The sequence below is a fragment of the Malus domestica genome, chromosome 14, assembly GCF_042453785.1.
Source record: "Malus domestica chromosome 14, GDT2T_hap1".
NCBI classification, from domain to species: Eukaryota; Viridiplantae; Streptophyta; class Magnoliopsida; order Rosales; family Rosaceae; genus Malus; species Malus domestica.
In genome coordinates this window covers 31,192,563-31,215,162 of record NC_091674.1, presented here as the reverse complement: position 1 = coordinate 31,215,162, position 22,600 = coordinate 31,192,563, and the positions used below count along the sequence as shown (strand labels likewise).

General features: G+C 35.9%; 2 protein-coding genes and 1 pseudogene across 2 annotated transcripts; 2 read left to right on the top strand and 1 right to left on the bottom strand.

The window, feature by feature from the left end:
* Positions 1-58: 58 nt before the first annotated feature.
* On the top strand, positions 59-3,333 carry LOC103455674 (DNA polymerase epsilon subunit B-like; annotated as a pseudogene).
* Positions 3,334-9,853: 6,520 nt separating this feature from the next.
* On the top strand, positions 9,854-11,770 carry LOC103455673 (transcription factor MYB54). The gene is made up of 3 exons (XM_008395255.4): positions 9,854-10,314; positions 10,635-11,138; positions 11,337-11,770. The coding sequence occupies exons 1-3, from the start codon at positions 10,200-10,202 to the stop codon at positions 11,531-11,533; spliced, it is 816 nt and encodes a 271-aa protein (XP_008393477.1). The 5' UTR covers positions 9,854-10,199; the 3' UTR covers positions 11,534-11,770.
* Positions 11,771-15,984: 4,214 nt separating this feature from the next.
* LOC103455672 (uncharacterized) lies at positions 15,985-22,337 on the bottom strand. The gene is made up of 10 exons (XM_008395254.4): positions 21,637-22,337; positions 20,557-21,331; positions 19,777-20,392; positions 19,394-19,565; positions 18,780-19,140; positions 18,282-18,392; positions 17,411-17,762; positions 16,720-16,945; positions 16,397-16,618; positions 15,985-16,326 (listed from the first exon to the last, which is right to left on the bottom strand). The coding sequence occupies exons 1-10, from the start codon at positions 22,152-22,154 to the stop codon at positions 16,173-16,175; spliced, it is 3,507 nt and encodes a 1,168-aa protein (XP_008393476.2). The 5' UTR covers positions 22,155-22,337; the 3' UTR covers positions 15,985-16,172.
* Positions 22,338-22,600: the final 263 nt, after the last annotated feature.

Here is a 22,600-nt window from a genome sequence, read left to right as displayed (position 1 = left end):
TAATTTGACGACCGAAAATTAAGATGAGTGTTTGAGTAATAAAAAAAAATGTGGAGTAGCTCTGCTTCACAAGTGGATAAATTTTCCCGGCTCTTGCGGAAAAAGAGAGAAGAAAGACAGTTTCCCGCCCAAAACTAGTAAAAGCCGAAAGCCCATACCGAGGTTTTAGCAATCGGAACTAAGAAAGAGATGAGCAGTTTGGGGAGGAAGAAGGTGCAGAGGAAGTGCAAGATCAGAGGGTAACGCTTGACCAGGACGCCGTCGACGAGGTCCTCTCCTTCGCATCCAACTTCGAAGACTGTGCTCCCGACGACGACGCCATCGATCTCCTCCTTAACTTCCTCCAGACCCAACCCCGTAATTCCCCCAACTTTTTTTCTTTCAATTTTCATCATTTCTTCACAAAATCAATCATTTTCAATTTCCCTTTTTCTTCCTAAACAAAAGATTGTGCCTTTTTCTTTGGGATTGCAGGAAAAGACAAGGAGACGGTGCACCGCCTCGTTACCAAACTGTCGCGTGCTGACACGGCCATCTACGACGGCGATGATGACGGTGTTACTAGTACATCTGAACCTGATTGGCACATAATTGATACCTTCAAGGTCCCAAAGTTCCGATACGATCCCATCAAGAAAAGTTTTTACAAGTACGTCTCTTTTTTGCCAACCAATTCTTTAATTCTTTGTAATGTGAATGTGTTTTTGAACAGGCTAATGTGCTTTTCTTTTCGTTTTTCGGGTTGATTTTTAGGCATGCTGGGAGATTACCTCTTCATGGCGAAGCATCTGCCAAATCGGCACTGTACAAGGATAGGTTTCTCTTGCTCTCCCAGATTATCTGTCGCCATAAGGAGTTTTCCAGACCAGCATTTGGTTCTAAATCGTCGGATTCAGGTAGCCGCGAGGTTGGTACTCACATTTTCTTTCTTTGAGTAAATCTGATTGGAATCCTTTCGTAAGCGCCAAGGTTGAATTGAATGAATTTTTATTTATGACATGCTGGCCAGATATCTCCAATTCAGTCTCTGATTGGGCAAACCGGAAGGAGATGGGTGATGGGACTGATATCTCAGTTGGAGGATGGTCTTTTTTACTTGGAAGACCTTTCTTCGTCTGTGGAAATTAACTTATCGAATGCAATATCCTTTACACGCTGTAATCATTGATAACCTCAGTGTTGATTTTATGAGAGGCATTGATTCCGTATCTTTTTTTTATAGAGGCTCAGTTGTGCGATGAGTTATGGCTATCCCTGAACTCGTGAAATACAAAGTTGAGGTTCTGTCAAATGTAAAGTATGAAATAATCATTTTCTTTGACAATCCATACCAGATAACTGCAGGGTTTTTCGTGGAGAACACAATAGTTGTTGCAGAAGGTGAGATGCTCTTAGAGTGTGTCTTTCAGGTTAGCTAACATCCCTTTCTTCTCTATGCTCTTAAAAAAAATTGCACATGCTTTTATGAGAATTTAGTTTTAAAAATACCAGTACTTAATATCTTGTAATTCCCAAGGAAGAACATTGCTCCTTCTCGGAATTAATTATTTTCACCTAATATGGGGCTGAATTAACATATCATAATGTGGTAATCGATTTAGCTAATCTGGACCAGATCAGTGAATCTTAAAAGTAACTCGAGTGAATTTGTTTCTCAAGAGATTGTATCAGGCATCAGGCTGCTAAATTTTTTTGTGAAGGTGATTACTTGTGGATTTCCTCCGCTTGAGCCCAGACACGAGTCCCTCCAATTTATTGCAGGGAATGACTTTTTTGGAAGTAGTTCACTAACAGAAGAGGAGACTGTATCCTAAAATTGTTGCAGTCTTTTGGACATGTTCAAAATTTTGTAAATATAGCTGGTAAAATTGTTGAACCATATAGACTAGCCAAAGGTTATTATGGATATATAGTTTCCTTTACACTTCAAACAGCTCAGACTTGCAAAGTTGGACAGCAGCTAATGACAATGTTGTCATACTATCTGACATTTGACTCGACAGTGAAGAGGTGACTAACATTCTTTTTCTTATGAAAGATGGTAAAAACTTATATATTCTCAGAGTTTCTCGACATTACATCAATAGTTCTTTTCTTATTTGACAAGGCGATGGGAAAGCTAGGGACAGTCCTCAGTGCCTTTGAGGATGAAGAATTTGCACCATGCTTATTTGTATTCATGGGGAATTTTTGCTCTCGCCCATGTAATCTTGCTTTTCATTCTTTCTCCAGTCTCAGGTGAGGAATATTTCGTAAGATTTATTTTGTGAATCTGGATAGTCTTTTCTTTCCTACATCAGTAAAAACAATAGTGAGCTCCCTAGACATGCAGGTCGCAGTTTGGCAATCTAGGGCAGATGATTGCAGCCCATCCACGGCTAGCAGAGCGTAGTTGTTTTCTATTTATCCCAGGTCCTGATGATGCAGGTATATGATGCTTGCTTTAACATGCTGCTCCAAAGAAAGAAAAGGTTTCTTAAAAAAGGGGCCTAGAGTATAGGTGCATTCTTCATCACTTTCTACTTTTTGACAATTTCAGGCCCTTCAACAGCTCTGCCCAGGAATGCTTTACCAAAATATTTAACGGAAGAGCTTCAAAATCACATTCCAAATTGCATATTTTCCAGTAATCCTTGCAGGTATGTGTTTTCTGAACACTGATTCAGTTGGCTACAATAAATTCCAAGACAAAAGAATTTATTTCTCCCCAGGGTACCTTGTGAGTCTTGAGATACAAAGTTTCTCTATTGTGCTTGTATTTTCAGTTGTCCTGCTACTCAATGACTTCCCCTTCTTGAATGCAGATTAAAGTTGGGTACCAAGGATGTTGTATTTTTCCATCAGGATCTTCTGTACAGAATGCGTCGTTCCTGTCTGGTTCCCCCTTGTGCAATAGAAACTGATGATCACTTTGAGCATGTAATCTCTCTCCCTCTCTTTCCAACTATTTTTAATATCTCGTTGACTGACGTGCATAATCACTAGGAAACTTAACAGGTTCTCAATTTTTTCATTTTGTCACAGCTGTTGCTACCATAGCCCATCAATTTCCTACACCTCTTCGGGACGCCACAATAGCATCTAGAATTGATAACACAACGGCACGTGTTTTAAATTTTTGACACAACATCGCTTGATTAGTTTTGGGAACCGTCGCCTTGGCGTGACTGTTTCATGTAAGTCCTGATTTAGAGGTACCACTTTATTTGTATTTACCATCATGAATCATGATGTTTTGACCGGAACATCAAAATCAAAATAAGAGTAGGGTTTTACAAACAATTACTTTCTTTGTGGAAATACAACGTGGCAAAAAACTGAATATTTCAAACATGCACCGAACTTGTGGCCCGAGCTAGTTTCATTGAATTTAGAGCTCACTATGCACTTATCATATGTTTTAGGTGAATTTTGAGAAGGAATGCTAAGTTTTTAACTTTTCACATAGATTTTAGTATTATACCAATTTTCGTTTTTCATTTATTTAATTTCTTAGCATTTTGTTTAAATTGATGATGTGAAAAATATGAGACATGTTTTCAGGCAGCGTAGAAGTTACACTTACAATATTAAGACCAAAATGTGACAAGTTGTTTTGGAATGTGATTGAGGACATATCAAAAGACAAATTGATAATTTCAAAACTTCATAATGCAATGTGAAAAAAATAAAAAAAATAAAGTGACCTATTTTAAAAGTTACTTCAAATTTGAAAGTTATAAGATGTAACTCTTGAATTTACCGAGGTTACATGTTGTAACTTCGAGTAAACCCGAAGATTCCTAATTTGCTAGTGGTAATATTTCTCTAAATGAAAGGACGGAGGATGTCCACTAGTCAAATTTGGACATGAAAAATGTCGAAATCATGTTGGACTTGCGAGCTCATTGCGTCAATCAACACTTGAGCCGAAAGAAATGGTATCTAGTCATGATTTTTTTTCCATTGAGCACTAGCCACTTATATAATTTCCAACTAATATTATATACTAAAGTTTTCTTCAACAACAATTCTAGTACAGTAGTGGAAGCTCCATTTATAAACTTAAACAAGTCAAGAATTGGCCAAAACTACTTGTGTTTTTTTTATACAGAGAATTGTTATTTGCACTAAAAAAGAGTCATCTCACCTTAAGTTCTTTTTTACAAGTTCTCTACTTATCTTTTGGTACAAAAAATACATGCCACGTTCGTTTTATAAACTTACAGTGAACTACTAAAAAAGTACATTAAGCTCACTAACATGGAGTTTAACTAATTACAAGCTTTGAGAACTTAACGTTGTCAAAAATGTTAATTAAAATAAAACGGGAGTTGAAATGTCCAAAATAATCTTGAAGGGGAAGTTAAAATGTTCAAAATAACCTTGAAAATAAGTCATGTGCAAGTTTTTTTGGAAAACTTTACCGAGTTAAGATGAAATGATAAACTAATGATTTTTGAAACTTGATATGACAAATGGCTTAAAATTTTAGTTTATATAACAAATTAAAAAATAGATATAAGTTCCTATGACATCCCTTTTTACATAACGCCAACGTACAAATTGCACTTCAAAGAGTGCATCTTGTTTTTATAGGGTGCTGATAACAATTCTTTAGGTATCATTGTCAAATATCTACTTTTTACTTTTTAATTTATATTTGAATTCAATATTTTCATTTTTGGGTCAATATTTTCTTATGGTTAATCATGGTCTTATTGCTATGTATAGAAATGCAGTCGCTTCTCAGTTGGACAACCAACAAAGTGAAGTTAGTTAACTAATTAATTAATGGTACACAATTTGGTCCTAATAATTGTGCTAAACATTGAAATGTAGGCAGCCAGGGATTGGATTAGAAAATGTAAAGGTGCTAGATAACATCAAGGTTAGTACAACTGTACAAGGACATATCCATTTTAAAGGGAACAATGTTTGGCTTTGGATGCTCAAGGATGAGTAGGAACCTCTTATTTAAAATTCTATGTATTCGAATCACAGAGCTTTGTGCTTATGATCAAAACCGTTCATATTATGAATTACTTTATAAAGATCATCTCTGTAAACAAATGAATTAAAATAAGGTCGTTTAGTCAATCTATTGTAGCAAATACATAGACGGTTCGTCAAATTTTTATCAATTCCGTTCATCTGTTTTATATAATTTGAAGACTAAACGACCTTAGTTTTAATTCATTTTTGCAGAGGTGATTTTTATAAAGTGATTTATAATATGAATGGTTTCGATTATAAACACAAAGTTCTATGAATCGGCAATGAACGATTTTGGGTAGGAACTCCTACTCATTATTTGAGTAACCAAGTATTGTTCTTTTAAAGGAATGTATATATATCCTATCTAAGCTAGCGAAACAATGACGTGCATGAGATTGAGAGTTTACATATATCCCTGTCCTCTACCTAATACCCTAGAACCAACTCAAAAAAAGTGAGTTGCACTCAAGGAAGCATCTGCATTTTATTTCCACAAATTATAATAATCTTTGGGTTGGGTTGTGATTCGCCTGATTTAAACATAAAACATATTCTAGATTAATTAATCACCGAGTCCGTACGTGTTGAAAGCTGATTCTTGACCTTGACATTTGTACAAAAAACAATAATGAAAATTAACTGAAAATTAAAACATGTACGAAAAGAGCTAATTATTAGCTAAAATAGCGATAAAATGCTAATCATGTTATGGGGATATATATATATATATATATATATATATATATATATGGTTTGGTAGGTAGGTGTACTCTTCATTGATCTTGATTAGTGGAGAGCTCGATCAAGAAACAAAAGCAATCCCTTGGAATGGTTCATAAGTTGGGTTTGGGCAGTTTTACAGATGGGAAGTTTATGTTACTTCTGGAACCAGAAACCCTAGCTTTATCCCATATTATTAGTTAGGTGAGTGTCAAATCCGTACCCCTTGTGATCGATTGTGGGGACTAATTAACGACCTTAATCAGGATTTGGTTAAACTTATTGCAGAAACGGGCTTTGAGTAAGAGAGAAATCTAGAATCGCAGAACAAGAGAAAGTTATAGACAATGCTACCAGCTACCTACCTTATTTCATATATCTATACGCATATATATGTATACGGTAAGGTGGACAAGACCACTGTAAACTAAGGTACGTGTCCGTTAAAAGTTCATCACAACATCCCTTCAAAATGGAATTTATGTATCCTCATATATTTGTACCCTAAGAAGAGCGAAAAAATCATCATTAATATTATTACCAGTCACAATAGTTACATAGATGGTCAAAGATCATGCATTCATTCTTTTATGTACATAATGTAGTGCAGAACTATTGAATTCGATAGATTTCATTTATGGGGTAAACTTCTTTTATATATGTACATCACAGCATTTGGATTCAAGGATTAGAATTTCTCAAAAACTAAGCTAATTTACATTTTACTACAATACTTGTGGAACAAGGAAACCTAACTAGCAAGAGTTTTATTTTATCAATACCAAGAAATCGTTATCACTCGAAGAAGTTAAGATTCCACTATAAAACTAATTGGCAATATAGGAAATAGTCCAACTACTTATAAAGCACATGCAAGGTTTGTTATTTCCCCGATGTGGGATTAATACTCTCAACATCTTTGAATGAGTTTAATAGCATTGCTCAGGACTCACTAAGAAAAGTAGGTGAAACTGGTGAACAGTCATGAAGAACTCTACAATTGATGAATTTAGAGTTTGAATTTTCAATTTTGACAAAAAAAAAAAGTTTGAATTTTCAATTAACAAATTATATATATGTACACTTGTATGCAATGAATTGCGTTATGATTTGGGGAATGAAAACGAATCTAGATAGGATGCATTTTCTTCATTCCTCATCATCCATATATTCAAGATTTTAGCACTCCATAAATTAATTAACAGTGAACAATACTTAATTTGCAGCAGATGTATGTACACCATTAATTCCATAAATCTTTGTGAATATCTCAATATGAGAGAGAGAGAGAGAGAGAGAGAGAGAGAGAGAGAGAGAGAGAGAGATCGCTAGGTAGGTAATGAAGAAACAGTTGATGAAGTACTTGTGACATTTCCAATGTCAAGCGCAGTGTAAAACATATCACATATGTGGGTGAAGATGGAGGTTGTATTTCCTGCCTCACTTTTTTTACAAGCAATTTAGATGATCTCCTACTTGGGAGAATGGTAGGCCAACGGTTATAAGAATGGCTTCTTTCCCTATAACTAATATCAGGAAAACTAATTAATTAGTTTCCTTGATTCTGTGCAGTTTGGATGTTGGGTCACACCAACATGCTCGATATATTTTTTTTCGGTAAGTTGGGGGTCTACACCAGCATTTTCATACATAATTTAATATTACACACAGGATAAATGGCTACAATAGGAGAGAGACGTCATCCTTCATTATAACTCATGCAGGTTACTTAGTTATCAGAAGCAGCCCAATAGTGACCTACATATTAATTTCATTGGTTGTAACTCAAGCACTGGTCCAACACTATAAATTTTCTTTTTCTAATACTTATATGTACTACACACATTAACTTTCATGTGTTAAAAAAAGATTTAATTTTTAGCTAAAATGGTCCATGAGATTGATATAACTTTTCATCTCTGACAATGAAAATTGATAGAAGTAGTCCCTGAGTTTGTCTACTGTAAATTATTTTGGTTATTCCGTGAAAAATATGTCAATATCCTCGTTAAGTGGAGGGGTTGGTTTGACAAAAATACCCTTAAAAAAGTAGTCACACGGTTGTTCACGTGATAATTTAACGATGATATTGAAATATTTTTCATGGAAGTACTAAAATGATTTATGATAAACAATCTCAGGGACCACTTGTATCGATTTTCATTGTCAGAAATCAAAGTAAAATTATGTCAATCTCAGAGATCATTTTACCTAAAAAAAACCTTTTAAAAAACGATAAAAGAAAATTAGACCATCTAATTAATAACAATCACAACATGCATGCATGAACTCAAACATAATTGATATGACACAGATCTAAGGTTAAATTTATAGTATTTGAATGGAAAATATTCTATGGTGCCTTTTTTTCTTAAGGGTATTGGTAACCTTTGTAAGATTATATGACAATATTTATTTTTAACGCTATTTAATAATGGCGAGGTTATATTACATTAACAACGTTAGTTGTTATGTTGTAGACGTCTTTTTACAATATAGTCGTAAGATATTATAAGTTGAAATCATAAAATCACTCAAGCATCGCTATTCACTTTTGAGCCCACAACTTTCACGTGAAGGCTATTACAACGTGGCGTTAAGTTCAACGTGATTCAACACTACAAGAAGCGTAAGATTACATTATAATTGCCAAAGCTTATTGCCAAGCTTACTGTCAACGTTGTGTTACAAAATGTGGAACTTAACATTATAATTGTTATTATACGAACAACGTTGTTTGTTACATCATGGACACCTTGTTGTAATATATATAGACATGAGATATTATTATGACATGAAAATGTTAATCACACACTGTTATTCGCTTTTGAGCTCCCAACCTTCACGTTAAGACTGTTTTTGAACATAATGTTAATTTCCAACGTAATTCACTGTCTTAACTCAAGAAATGTAAGGCTACATTATAATCATCAAAATTTACTGTCCAAGATTAGATACTAATGGTGAGGTTACAAATTACACTATCAACATAAGCTATTATGTGTTGTCGTGATTGCATTATATCAAATCATAGTTCAACTTAAATGTCGGTTAATTAACCAAAAAAAAGTACTAGTTAAAGGTAGAAGAAGATAAGTGATATGACCTATTTGTATTGGTGGGTTGCCCTACTTCAATTAGAGAGCTAATAAAAAGTGATATATACACATGTGGAGTACTTGAGAATTGAGATTAATATATGCATGTGTTTGCCTGAAAGATGAAAACAGGTGATTAAGAAATTGAGGTTGTATTCTAAAATCAATTGTCAATAAAATACTGAAGTTAAATCTAATGTGAAACAATTTTCTTCGCATACTCACAAGAAAGAGCTCACGAGGCCAAAAAAAAAAAAAAGTGCTGTCTATGTACACAGATACACGGCCCGATATGAGAAATAGATCGAGCAGTTTGAGTTAGTTTGACTAAAAAAGTAGTAGTTATTATCACCATTTTGTAACAATGGTGTCCGATTCTCCACGTGCAGTTGGAGTCGTGAGGTTTGTAAGCTACAATTGTTAGTTAGGTTTCAGAAAGGTGAACAAAACCTAAACCTAATTAAACTCCCATATTCCGAGTACACCACCATAGATACCAAACCAACCCGCCCTTTTTCTTCTGGTCTTTAAAAATTGTTTAATTCCTTTTCTTAATAAGGATAAGGTTTATTTAATTGAATTAGGGTTAGTTGTATGGGTACGTAATCATCTGGTGTACACAATCAGTTATAACTTCTATTTAATGATGCATATTTATGTTAACGTGACCATTGCTGAATTAAATAATTATTTATGTGTATATATATATGTATAAAATTTAATAAATAAAAGAAAATGAGAGTAAGATGGCTAGGTGGGTTATAAGTAGACGTTGTAGGTTAGAAACTTGGAAAGACGTTGAAAGAGGAACCATATCTCACCCCCACCAAGCAACCCATCTCTCTCTCTCTCTCACTCTTCATGTCATATTTTCATCTTATAATATTATAATATAACTTGGTGGGATGATGATGATATAATTGTGGTTGTTTTTTTTGTTAGCCAAGACGTTGCATCAATCGCAGGTGTAAGGTCTGTCCAAACCCTCCCACTCTCTAACGGAACTTACTTTTCATCTATCTTTCCCTCTCCCTTATATAATTAATCTATTTAGCTAATTCAAAGGATCTCTCTAGCTCGGCTCCTCCCTTGTATCTATTGATCTCTCCTGCAGTTCCACAATTATAATTGTCTCGGTTGTTATTGCCTTGCCCCTACGGTCTACATCATCGTCCTCGTCGTCATCTTCTTCTTCTTCTTTGCTCTCGGCAATAGTAAGCATCTAGCTAGTCTTAATCGATCCATTCGATCACGAATGGAGAACCTCAGGCATCCATGGTCCTTGTAGTGAATTAGCTCTACCTAAGTTGTTCGGCAGCTTTAATTCCTACTTATTAATTTGTTCTTTTGTGTTTATTTATGAAAAAAACACTTGAAGATCAAATTTGAATACATATAATTAAGATGTGCACTAGAGGCCATTGGAGGCCAGCTGAAGACGAGAAGCTTAGGGAGTTGGTGGAACGATATGGACCTCATAACTGGAACGCAATAGCAGAAAAGCTCCAAGGAAGATCAGGTACTACTAGTTCTATTTTTTTAATTTGTGATTGATGTGTTTGCAATGGTTGAAATTGTTGGCAACTACTTATACCAAGAAGCCCCAAATTATATATGCTGCAGCTGGCTAGGGCAAATATATTTTTATGCGATTATTTAAATTTGTATAAATTATAATTACTCAACTAAGACATTCATGTGTGTGTGTGTAGAAAAGAGATTAGTTAATGGGTTAGGGTTAGTGTACGGTACCCTTGAAGAAAAAGAGGGGTACCATTTAATTGAACGATGTTTTTGTAATCACGTACACGAATGATATATACGAACTGAATGATGCAGGAAAAAGCTGTAGGTTGAGATGGTTCAATCAGTTGGACCCAAGAATCAACAGGAACCCTTTCACAGAAGAGGAAGAAGAGCGTCTCTTAGTTTCTCACCGCATCCATGGAAATAGATGGGCTGTTATTGCAAGGCTTTTCCCTGGACGTACCGATAACGCAGTCAAGAACCATTGGCATGTCATCATGGCACGCAGATGCAGAGAAAGATCTAGGCTTAATCACTCCAAATTAATAAGGAATACTTCCAGTATTACTGCTCAAACCTCATTCATGAGTATCATTACCAACAATAATGAACCAAAATCCTCTTCAAAACAAGACCATCCCCTGCAGATCAATTGCGATATCGGCACATGGAACCTTGATTCATATAATTATATTGGGAAATACTACTCATGCAGCGACAGAAATTATCACCAATATCGGCCAGCTTTCACTCATAACCCTCCTCCATTTCCAAAAGAGTTCTATCCCAATACCTGCAGTGTCACAATGCACCAAGGTGATTATCCTCTAGTACCAATTAATGCTTATGATTACTCCAAGTGTGCCATGCATGCATCTTCCTAACGATAGAATATATGCCATATATATATTTGATGATGATGCATGCCTTTATCAGTTATAATTAATGACCATTGATCAATATTCTCATGCATGCATGGTTCCTAATTATATATTTATTATATCTATGTTGCAGATCATAATAAACATCAGCCAATTGAGTTTTACGATTTTCTCCAAGTAAATACTGAGTCTAATGGAAGTGAAGTGATAGATAATGCAAGAAAGGATGAGGAGGAGGTGGATCAGGAAGGTATGGGACAACAGAAAAGCACCGTGACCGGTCTTCCTTTTATCAATTTCTTAGCTGTTAATAATGGGACTTCTTCATAATTTGGTGTCTTGATGAAGATCAATGATATCTCAGCAGTGTAAAACTTATCACTAATGACATACAAACGGTATAACTTACCAGTTAGATGCATGTTAACTGCATCAATGCACAGAGAATCATATTTATTGAGATACCAATCTACGGATCATGTTGTAGCTTGCTAGCTAGGCAAGTATTGTAGAAAGGAAGATGCTGTTATGCAAGTGTTAATGTTAAATTATATTCTGAAGCAAGAAGCTAAGGACTCTGCACACGTTTACCATGGTCAGGGCTTTAATTTACATGCAGGGTGATGCTGGGAAGACTATCTATTAATCATATTTTATAAATCATATGAAGTGACGATTGATAGTTAAATTTATTTTCTAAATCATTAAAGAATGAAACATACAGACATATAATGTGACTTACAAAATATGATCTAAAAAGATAGTTTCAGTTTCTTTTGCATGCATGACGCATTTGACATTAGTTTGATTCTTCGGTTGAAATTGAAATCCATAAACGAAAGGTGGGATGGGAGCATATAATTCACATGCATATTTGTTGTGCCTTAGTTTTTTGGTTGTGTGCGCTTCATCAATCTCCCTTCTATATACACATAAGCAATTAGAAAGCGTCCTTTCTAGTGCATGACTATAGTGAATGAAGTTATGTTTATCCTAAATAAGTTGGTAACGGAGAGGGTGGCCCAACTTCTTATAAGTTATTGCAATCTTACAAGAAAATTGTGAAACACTTGTAGCTTAAAGTAGAAAATTAGTTGTCATAAGGTATCTTAATGACTCACAGTCGTTGCCTTTGGGAAGTAGCGAGTATTTTTATTGTTTTGGAAAAAACCACAAATCAATCTCACATAGCATTGCTATCATGGGTAGTGGTAATGAGGTAGCGAATAGTTACAAACAATGATTGCAATCCTTTTGTGGTAGCAACAATCTGCCGTCTTCATTCTTGATGAATTTGTACCTACAAAACAATCAAACACATTTGATTTCATCTCACAGGTCAACCATAGTTGCATGTACGAACCAATTGCGTCGGGGGTAGGGTTTAGGTTTAATCTCACATGTCAGCCATGGTTTTCCGTACGAATTGTAGGTGTCAAGGGTAGGGCATTTATAAGGGATATGTTTAGTTTTAATTCCACGGGTCGACTGTTGTTACTCACACCAAGCATTGGTGCGCCGAGGAGGGGGGGGGAGAGAGATGGGCATTTATAGGACGTTATCAATATGAGGTAGGGTTTGGTTTTAATGTCAGGGGGTCAACCATGGTTGGTCGGACAAAGCATTGTTGTCGAGGCTAGGGCATTTATAAGCCAATATCAACCATGATAGTATTCACATTAAAGTCGTAAATTTTAACATGGTAAGCCCTTCTTAAAAAAAAATAAAAATAAAATAAAAATAAAAATAAAAAAAACATTTCTCTGTGGCGCTGCGGCAAGGGAAACAAAATCGAGTGCGCCGGGCGATGAAATGCGCCTAACTTAGGGTGCTATTATTCATACGCCCCTAAACTCTTGAACTCAGTGTGTTACTATCCACATGCCTCTAAATTGTAAACCTCATGGGTTTGCTGCACCTTAAGTCTTCTCGAGGGCATGAGTTTGGGCTACATCTCCCTACGCCTAAACCATTTACTTATTTATTTTGTTAAATTTTCATTTTTCCCATACTACAACACCAAACTATCATCTTCTTGTTCTACAAAATGTATTTCCGGTGAAAAATTTCTTATAATCTATGTCAAAAAATTCCAAAATAAGGATATAAATCTAAATCTAGTTCTAAAGGTATTTGAATCTAAATAAAGTAATGTAGGAAGAAAAAAATTCAATGGAAAAAGAAAAGAAAAGGATACGATCGGTACTCTCCTTTCGATTGTCATGGAAGAAAGTCGCTACACCTGAATCAAGTCGATAGCTTCATATCCGAATAAAGTCGCTAGCTTCATACCGATCCCCCACCTTTCAATTTTTTTTTATTTTTCAGTTTTTATTAATTTTTTTGTTAATATTTCTTTTATTTATTTACCATAACAACAAACTATCATATTAATATTCTTCAAAATATATTTTCCGTGCAAAATCTTCATATTTAAACACTTGAAATCAACGATTTAAAATCTAAATTTAAAGATATTTTTCTATTTCTCAACTTTAAAAATCAATAAAAATGCTAAATTTTTACAAGATTCATTATCAGCTAAATTTTGAGTTATTCTAGTCGCATAACATGTTTTCAAAATTAATTTAGGACATTCCAAAGATTTTGACACCTACAAATCTCTTTGGAGGCCTCGCTATTAGTTTATATTATTTTTCTACCTTTTCAACTTTAAAAATCAATAAAAATGCTACTAAGACATAATAACTGATAAGATCATATCCCATGGTCTTGCAACATCTTAAATTGTTAAAAAACTCACGGAGTGGCGAAAAAACAAATAGATTTAATGATAATATTTTTACGAATTTTTAAAACCAACTAAAAATAGCGACATCAATGTTTTTTGTGCAAAATGCAAATTTTTTATTTTTACGAAAATATTTTTCGTAAGCATTAAAAAAACTTTATTAGGCATTTGGAAGTGGTTTAAACATTTACTGATCCACAAATTTTTTTTAATAGATTTTTTAAGTCAAAAACTTTAAAAAATAAGTGAAAAAATAGTAGTAGGGCACTAAATATTGCCAAAACGAGGGTTTGCCCTCAAGAATATAAATGAAAAGTTTTACATTAATTTTGAAAACCTCACGGTGGGGAAAAGGCAAAAGCAAATAGATTTTATAATGAATTTTGTAAGAATTTGCAAAACTGACTAAAAACCGTTAGTGCTAACCCACATTTTTTGAGAAAAATACAAATCGATTAGGGTAAATTACATTTTGCTCTCTTAGGTTTGTGTTCAATTATTACAATCTCATACTATATTTTAAAAATATTTCCTTATTATTTTATTTCACCATCATACATCCGTCTCAAAATCTATTAGTTTTCTCGTTATCTTTTGATGTGAATGTCGCGGGCTAACAAAATTTATGCACATGAATGAAAATATATAAAATAATTTGTATTTGTAAAATGGGCCCAGCCTCTCCTTCTCCATCAACCTTTGGACAAGTTTTTCGCTGACATCGATTTTGGTAAATTAAATTAACATTATTTATTTACTGGGATCTTCGTGGTGTTCTTGAGCTGACGAACATTGAAGTTTTTCTTGCTTGCGGATTGAAATAATATGTAAAAATCCTAAAACCATATCTTCCCCACCCGCAGGGTCACATCCACCCCCTTCCCCCATCACCGCGCACTTCTCCTTCATTGTGTGGCTCGCAACGTTAACATAGGCAAATAACGAAAAACTAACAAAAATTGAGACGAATATATGACATTGAAATAAATAATAAATAAATGCAAGGGATTGAAATGTTTTAAAGATTTTGTATGAGTTTACAATTGAACACAAAACGGAAGAGGAAAATGTAATTTACCTAATTTTTTATTTGGAAATTGTTATTAGCACTAAAAAATTCTCATTTGGTACTCTAAACTTTCTATATTTAGAAAGAAAAATACACTTATGCAGTTCCTTTTATTTTCAGATAATATTTTCCATGAGCATTAAAGAAAACTTTATAAGATACTAGCCTCTTGCCACATACATACGTGTGTGGCAATTGGCCTTTTTAGATTTTTTATTTAAATAATTAATTTACATATTTTTTAAGAAATTATTAAAAAAAAAAATGAATTAAAGACATGAAACCACCCACTAATGTGGGAGGTTTTGCTTTTGTTTATTTTTCTATAATTTTAAATACTAAATTCATTCAAAATAAAAATATGGTTAAATACTTTAGCTTCTTTTGGTTCAATTGTAATTTATAAAATTCTTAAAGGGCAATTTATGGTATTTTGAATGTTTCACCATTTTAGGGTGCTCACTTTATATATATAGATTTGAAGCGGTTCCATTTATTGAGCTGTAAATATATTATTAATAGAATATTTGATCTGAAAAATAAAAAATAAGAAAAAAAAATAGTAATGGGACCCAAAAGATTGCCAAAACTAGGATCTACCTCAAGAATATCAACGAAAAATCTTACATAAATTCTCAAACCCTCACGATGAGGCAACATCTTAGCAAATAAAGTATTAAGTTTGTACTCATGCAGTCCGAACCCTCCCCGTCCCTTCAATAATAATTTTCATAAGGATTCGACGTGATCATGGAGTGCCGGCTGTCGACTACCTGACGCCCTCCCCCTCCTCCTTTATCCGGGCTTGGGACCGGCCATGTAATAATTTGAAAAAAATACATCCACATGGTACGACTTCTTCCGATTTCCTTGCCACGAGAATGACCTCAAGAGAATTCCAGAGTTTGATCTTCACAAAAATTGTGAGCAGTATTGACGGTTTGTCATAAGTTGTGCGAATTTGGACAAAAAATTCATTGAAGAAGATTTGGGCGTCCACACAAATGTCTAAAAATTCTCTGTTATATACATCATTAAAATGGTTGTGGTTGTGTTTTCAACAACCTCCGAACAAACATTGTAACACGTCTCTTCCAACTCGTTTTGATCAAGTATACCATTTCTGGCACGCATCCAGACACAAGTTGTTACGATACAAACTCATCTTGCAAAAGAATTTCGTAAATGTCCGTCCTCAGATTCAGTTCCTTGTCCCGCATGACTTCTTGGAGATCCGACAGCTCTTTTGCAGATAAGATGGAATTCAATTTCACAAAACCATCAAGCCATAGCTTTTTTGACCTATCATAAATATTTATCCAAGTTAACACGATGCAGGGAATAGATGAACGCCAAGTGAGCAATATCTTACCATGGGCAGGCATGGATTGCTCGGAAGAAGTTTCTCCTCGCCGCTGAAGGATTGCTTGCCATGTTCATCTCATATGCAATGTAGCATCGCCAAAGAACAACTGAGTTATGAAACCTATCATTTGCCAATGCCCTCTCAAATAATCCACGGATCCTATGCTCGGATCCCCCTTTACTCAATTCAAATGACAATGCAAAAAGCCAGACGACCACAGAAGGTTTCCTATGGAACATCACACGCAATGCATATGTTACCACAATTTAAATCATCATATTACAATATCTCACTTGTAACAAAGAACGTCAAGAGGAAAAAGATCTTACTTGTGACAGAGGTCGTCAAACACCCACCGCAGTTTATTAGGTGTCGTATAAAGATGGCCAACTTTGATGAAATCACTAAAAAGTTCAGGGCTGCATGGATATATTTGAAGCCCCTGCAATATGGACTCCCAGCATTTTGATAGACTTGATTGACCATGATGTCTCCAAAGCATCTTCATATAAAAGCTGAACATAAATTCAAGTTGATAACTACGGCTCTTTCTCTCTGCAGTTCACATGCACTCAATATAAGCCCAAACAAGTTTATATTTCATTAAATCATGCACATGTCCCCCCCCCCCCCCCCCCCCCGCAATATCTGGATTGTTTCATAGAGACTAAAAAGCAAGTTGACATTCTCCATAATTCATCCCACTTAGATACCTTAACATTTTCATCTCACGTATCAATACAATCAAAGTGATGTTCAGTATCATTACCTAACACATGCGTATAATGAGATTTCATGCCTTCACCAATTTTTTTTAATGATCCTTTATTAAATTTAAACCATTGAAACCCTATCTCTTAACATGTACAAGATTATTCTACATAAAAAGTAAGCTATTCAAAAGACACCCTTTCTGCAGGGTAGAGGAACTAAGAATATGACTGACAGGATGAAGTAAAATGCTTGAACCATATAGAATACTAACACGACAAGACGTAAGGAGATGAACAGGAAAAATACCTGGAAGCACCAATGCAAAAGCCTGATCTAGAACTTCAATACCCGCAGCCCATCCAGAGGTTAACTCTTCAAATAAAGCAGCAGAACATATGAGAGCAACAGATTGATCATCTATAACACCTCGCATCAATGCCATTTGTACCGTTCTTATTTTTTCTTTGAAACCTTGGCGTGCTCTCATTAATTGCAAATTTGATGGGTGAGATTTATATGGACTATACGTAGAACCACTTCCTAAGCAAAATAAAATATGCATTGCACGTAGTGATGATTCACACCCATTGCCATGCTCATTAGCAAGCTCCGTCTCAGCATACCAGAAATATAGAAGAGAAGCATTTGACTGTAATTCCTGCTCAATAGTAAAAGATTAAAATAAATACGTTACGTAAATGCCAACAAACAAAATCCATAACAAACCTTCAGACAGAAGGCTGAAAATTATTTAAAGGAATCAATGTTCTAGTCATTCACTGTGAACAAAATACATCCAAAATCTAACAGCCTCATGAAAAATCATATCTAACAGAGAAAAAAAAACTTAAGAGGTTAATGAAATTGATATCAGACTTGAGCTCTAAGAGATGGATAGCTCAAACAACAAGTTTACAGAAACCATGTGCAGAATAGCACAGACAAAGTCAGCATAAATGCTCAACATAGGTTCATTGTGATCACTTGTTAGCATATACTTTGAAAATAACAATCTCTTTGATGGTCTCAACATTTGCATGACTAACCTTGTAGCATTAGTGACAAAGCATAAGTTTAAAACAAACTAGGAGTATTATTTGTGCATTTCCAGAACAAACAAATATCGGTAGCTAAAATATACTATGAAACATATTTGCAATAAACATGTAGACCTTACCAAAGGAAGCCCTTCAATAGATGACAATGCCATGTCAAATACCCTTCTTGCATGATCAATATTCCCATGAAAAGCCTCCCTTCTTGCATAAACTCCACATAGCAACACATCCTATTTGTAAAAAGTGGCAAAGAGGACAATATCAGGTATACTATCATACAATCTGTTAGTCAGTAAGAAAGAGGTTGTCACTTTAGAGCATGTCAGAATGTGCAATAATTTAATTTTAGCGAATTGGCCCACTTCTCACACCTGCTACCTCCACGTATCACTGCATTATGATAAATGTATACAGATTTTTCTTAAACCTTCCACAATCGTGTCCCTCATTGAAAACACTTTAAAGCCTTTTTTACAAACAAATAAGGTAGCTCAAAAGTCAAAACCTGGAAAAGTGACTAAATGAGGCCAAACAATTCATAGCTTTAGAATTTCAGATCTGAAACCAAATAGGAGATATGATATGTCTGGCAATTGAGAATCAAATATAAATATTACCTGACGGTCACTCTTTAAGAGGAACTTTGCCAGAGCTCGGCATGGGGTAACTGAACGGCTGGAAGGATTCAAATTCATAGCAGATAGCTCTTCAGCAACTAAAGCAGCATCTTCTAGGACAAAATGACGTGGAAAAGCAGATAAACAGAGCAAGGTAGCATTACGAAGAAATTTCATCATGTCTGTTCTTCCGTAGATGTCATTGGTGGTGCCCAAGAGAGATTCCAAGCTGAAATTACTTGAACTGCCTTGTGTTTTGATTAAAAAATCATGAACCTTTCTCAAAGTTTGTAATATAGAATCTGGCAATGCCTCCAAGCTAAGGACTTTCTCGGCCCAAGTGGAGCTGTTTGTAGATATCCTGTGTGGATGAGGGGTAAAGGCATTATATTATTTGTTGATGAAATTTAACTCAAAAATACAAAGAAATGAAAGCAAACTTAAAGAAACAAAGGTACTTCTGCAAGTTTAAACACGACACTAAAATTTCCACTTTCATCGTGGAAATCAGATTCCTTTATTTTACAACAAAGCATATGGACAAAGAAAATACGAACATAAATCCCATGCAACAGTGATAAGATTATATAGATACAAGGCTAATAGGACCTCACCACTGAGAGCTTTTCCCGCCAAAGAAATCAACGAATTGTAACACTAGAGATAAACGGGCCTCAGATGAGCTCAAAGAAAACAGGTATTCATTGACATCTTCATACATTATGACTCTCGAAAGGTGCTCATCTGCTTCTCCATCAGGTGTACCAACATTATGAGAGACAGCAGCTGCATCATGTTCAACCCCAATATAAACTGTGTAAGAAAATCTACCGGGAAGGGTGCACGCATAATAACTTCAAGCACATTCACATCTTAAAAGAGAGAGGGGGTTAATCAACAGGAACGGAACAAAGCAAAAGAAAAAATATGCAAAGACCAAATGAAAAATACAAGCACCCATGAAAGAACACAACATTCACACAGAGAAGGAGTGAACCTCTTGTACGAACAGGCATCCATTGAACACAATCTCTTGATAACTCTTCTTCTGACCATTTGATCCAGGTTGAACTGTCTTTAATCTCACCACTAGCACCAACATCAACATCAATCCCTAGCATCTTTAGCAAAGCTTCAGTATCTTCTTCTTGCTTGACATCTTCATCCTCAAGTTCTTCTTGAAACTCCTCAACCACTACATTACTTTCGGACTCCTTTTCTGTCTCTATACTATTTTCCTTATTTTTTGCGAGTGGTTCTGACCAACCTGTCCAGCCACCTTCATCATCATGTGCAGTCTCCTCTCTGATAACCCTTTGCCTATTCTCTTCCTCTTTCTCCAACCATGTAGACCAACCAAGAGCACCTTCTTCTCCAACTCTTGCACCATCACTGTTCCAAAAGTGCTCGAACAGTATCTGTTTACTCTGTTCGGTGAGGAGTAAAGAAGGACAAAACAAACTGAATTCAATTTCAGCCTGAAATAGGGCAGTGGCCAACTCTTGATAGCCAGCCTGCCATTCAAACCTACAAAAACTGAGAAATATATCAACCAGACCAAGTTCTAGTTGAACTGTAGCAGCATCTGGAGGATGGTTTTCTGCTTGGCAAACCTGCATCAAATGGACACCACATTTAAACAAAAATAAGTTAACCTTAGAAGCTTGATAAATTATGGACACTATAGCCTATAGGCACTAGTTTCTTGTAACAGAGTATAGAATAATACAATCTCCAATAAAACAAAATAATCAGAGAATTAAGTAAGTTTAAGAACCTGCCTAATGTGCTTTCTGCAAGCAGAAGCTAGAGCCTGGATTGCATGTGCGTACATTTTTCTCATTTCTGAAACCTTGAACCTGGAGAACTCCCCTTGAATGACGCGCAAAAATTCTCTCCACAACTTGTAACTTCCTGAATGCTGTATAAGTATCTTTTCCCATCTACTAATTAATACATCAGAGTTGTCCCTCCTTTGATAAGCCTTTAGAAGAGGAAACAACAGTTCCTCATTATCTGGGTTAAGCTCTGCCGCCTTCTCCAGTATGCTAATCTTTTTTTCCAGAATCTGCAAGCGAGCACCTTTCTGGGGTTGCATATCAGCAACCCTGTCTTGGAACTCTGCAAAATCTAACCAAACCTTTTCGTCATGGGGGTGCTCCCTTGTCAGTTTGTTAAACTCACGTGTTTTGCGCAGCACTTCATCTTCCCAAGACTCTTCAACCACTGAAGTTCTTGAGAGTGGATCATCACCATCAACACATTCGTCATCAGATGTTTGAGCATCTGTTAAAGGAATAAAATCTCCGGAAACTGTAATGTCAAGGTCTCTGGGGACAAGTATACGAGCACGCTTTAGGTTCTTATGCCGTTCCAAAGCCATGTACTTTGCAGACCAATATCGACCAGCAGATTTTAGTTTCCCACCCAAAGCTTCAACATCAGCATCTCTATCCAATGTCGAACCTGTCTTGTTCCACCAGGACAAACCTCGAAAATCAGACCCGGATAGCTCAGCAAGACCATAAGGTTTGTAGCGAGCAATGTCCATTCTGCATTAGAATTACAAATTAGTTCGAGTCAATCAAAAGCTTCAACCTCATCAGTCATAACAAACGAATCCTACAAATTTGGCTCAATTCCTAGCATAAAAAAATTCATTGATTTGCTCAGAAAATACATATAAACATGAAAAATTTAAACTTTAAGCATAGTAATTAGCAATTTAGCACAATAATTTGACTAACATAGCAATTTATCATAGCAATTAGCAATTTAGCACAATAATTTGACTAAAATAGCAATTAGCAATTTAGCTGAAATAGCAATTAGCAATTTAGCTGAAATAGCAAAATACCTGTACAAACTTCCAAAGGCCAAATTGTCACGGTCCCCATGAGAATCGAGGTAATAATCTTTGGAAGGTTTAGTCTCGGAGTCGGCCCAAACCCGAACACCGGACTTCCTTGACCCATAATCGGCGAACGCTCCGCTTCCTCTCTCGACGGAGCTCTCTCTCCTCCTCCTCTTCCTCCTCTTACTCTTCTTCTTCTTCTTCTTCTTCTTCGTCCTCTCTCTCTCGTCGCTCCTATCGGATCCAGAAGAAGACTCCAGCATCTCGTACGGCTGCGCTTGCGACCGCACATCCCCCTGTTCATGTTCTTGCGGCGCGGGCGGTGACGGCGGAGGCTCGGGTTTGAAGTGTGCGGCGACGGCGTCGTTTATGGCGGAGAGTTGGGTGGTGAAGCTGGTATTAGAAAGCCACGGCGGGACGCTTGTGATTTGCTGAGAGGCGGGTACGACGGGGAAGAGTGACGTTTTTTCCGCTGCGGATGCTGCTGCTTCTCCATCCGACGGTTGTCCGTCGTCCTCCATTTTTCTCGACGAACGAAAATATGCAAATTGGCAAAATCCAATCTGAGGTTGGAGGGCCACGGCGTTTTCTACATTCTCCTCCTCTCCACCTCCCCCTCATACCACTGCAATTTGGGCCGAGTATTCTGATCCGGCCCATGTTCAATTTTTTCAATCCGCACATATTTAACTCAAGCCCAATCTACTGAAGCCCAACCCGACCACAATCCAATTACTTTTGAAAAAAGCACTTAAAAACGCAAGAAGGTGCTTCTCCGTTGTATAACGTTGTCAAAAGCGCTTTTAGTCATGATAACTCAAGCCCTACATTTTTATGTTACGTTCATTCAACTCGTTTGATGGACTGGTAGTTTAAGCTAATTGAAGGCAAACCGTGTAAGTTTGTGAGGACATGAAAGCTGCAACTTCTGAATGTTTTAAGAAGATAAACGGCATCCGAAAGTAGA

Excerpts from the sequence above, each read along its gene's own strand:
- LOC103455672 (XM_008395254.4), bottom strand. The coding sequence starts at position 22,154 with ATGGAGGACGACGGACAACCGTCGGATGGAGAAGCAGCAGCATCCGCA. Across the intron at positions 17,763-18,281 it reads CTATTGAAGGGCTTCCTTTG|GAATTACAGTCAAATGCTTC; the intron begins GTAAGGTCTACA and ends ACTATTGAGCAG. Across the intron at positions 16,327-16,396 it reads GCAATCCATGCCTGCCCATG|GTCAAAAAAGCTATGGCTTG; the intron begins GTAAGATATTGC and ends TATTTATGATAG.
- LOC103455673 (XM_008395255.4), top strand. The coding sequence starts at position 10,200 with ATGTGCACTAGAGGCCATTGGAGGCCAGCTGAAGACGAGAAGCTTAGG. Across the intron at positions 10,315-10,634 it reads AAAGCTCCAAGGAAGATCAG|GAAAAAGCTGTAGGTTGAGA; the intron begins GTACTACTAGTT and ends TGAATGATGCAG. Across the intron at positions 11,139-11,336 it reads CAGTGTCACAATGCACCAAG|ATCATAATAAACATCAGCCA; the intron begins GTGATTATCCTC and ends TCTATGTTGCAG.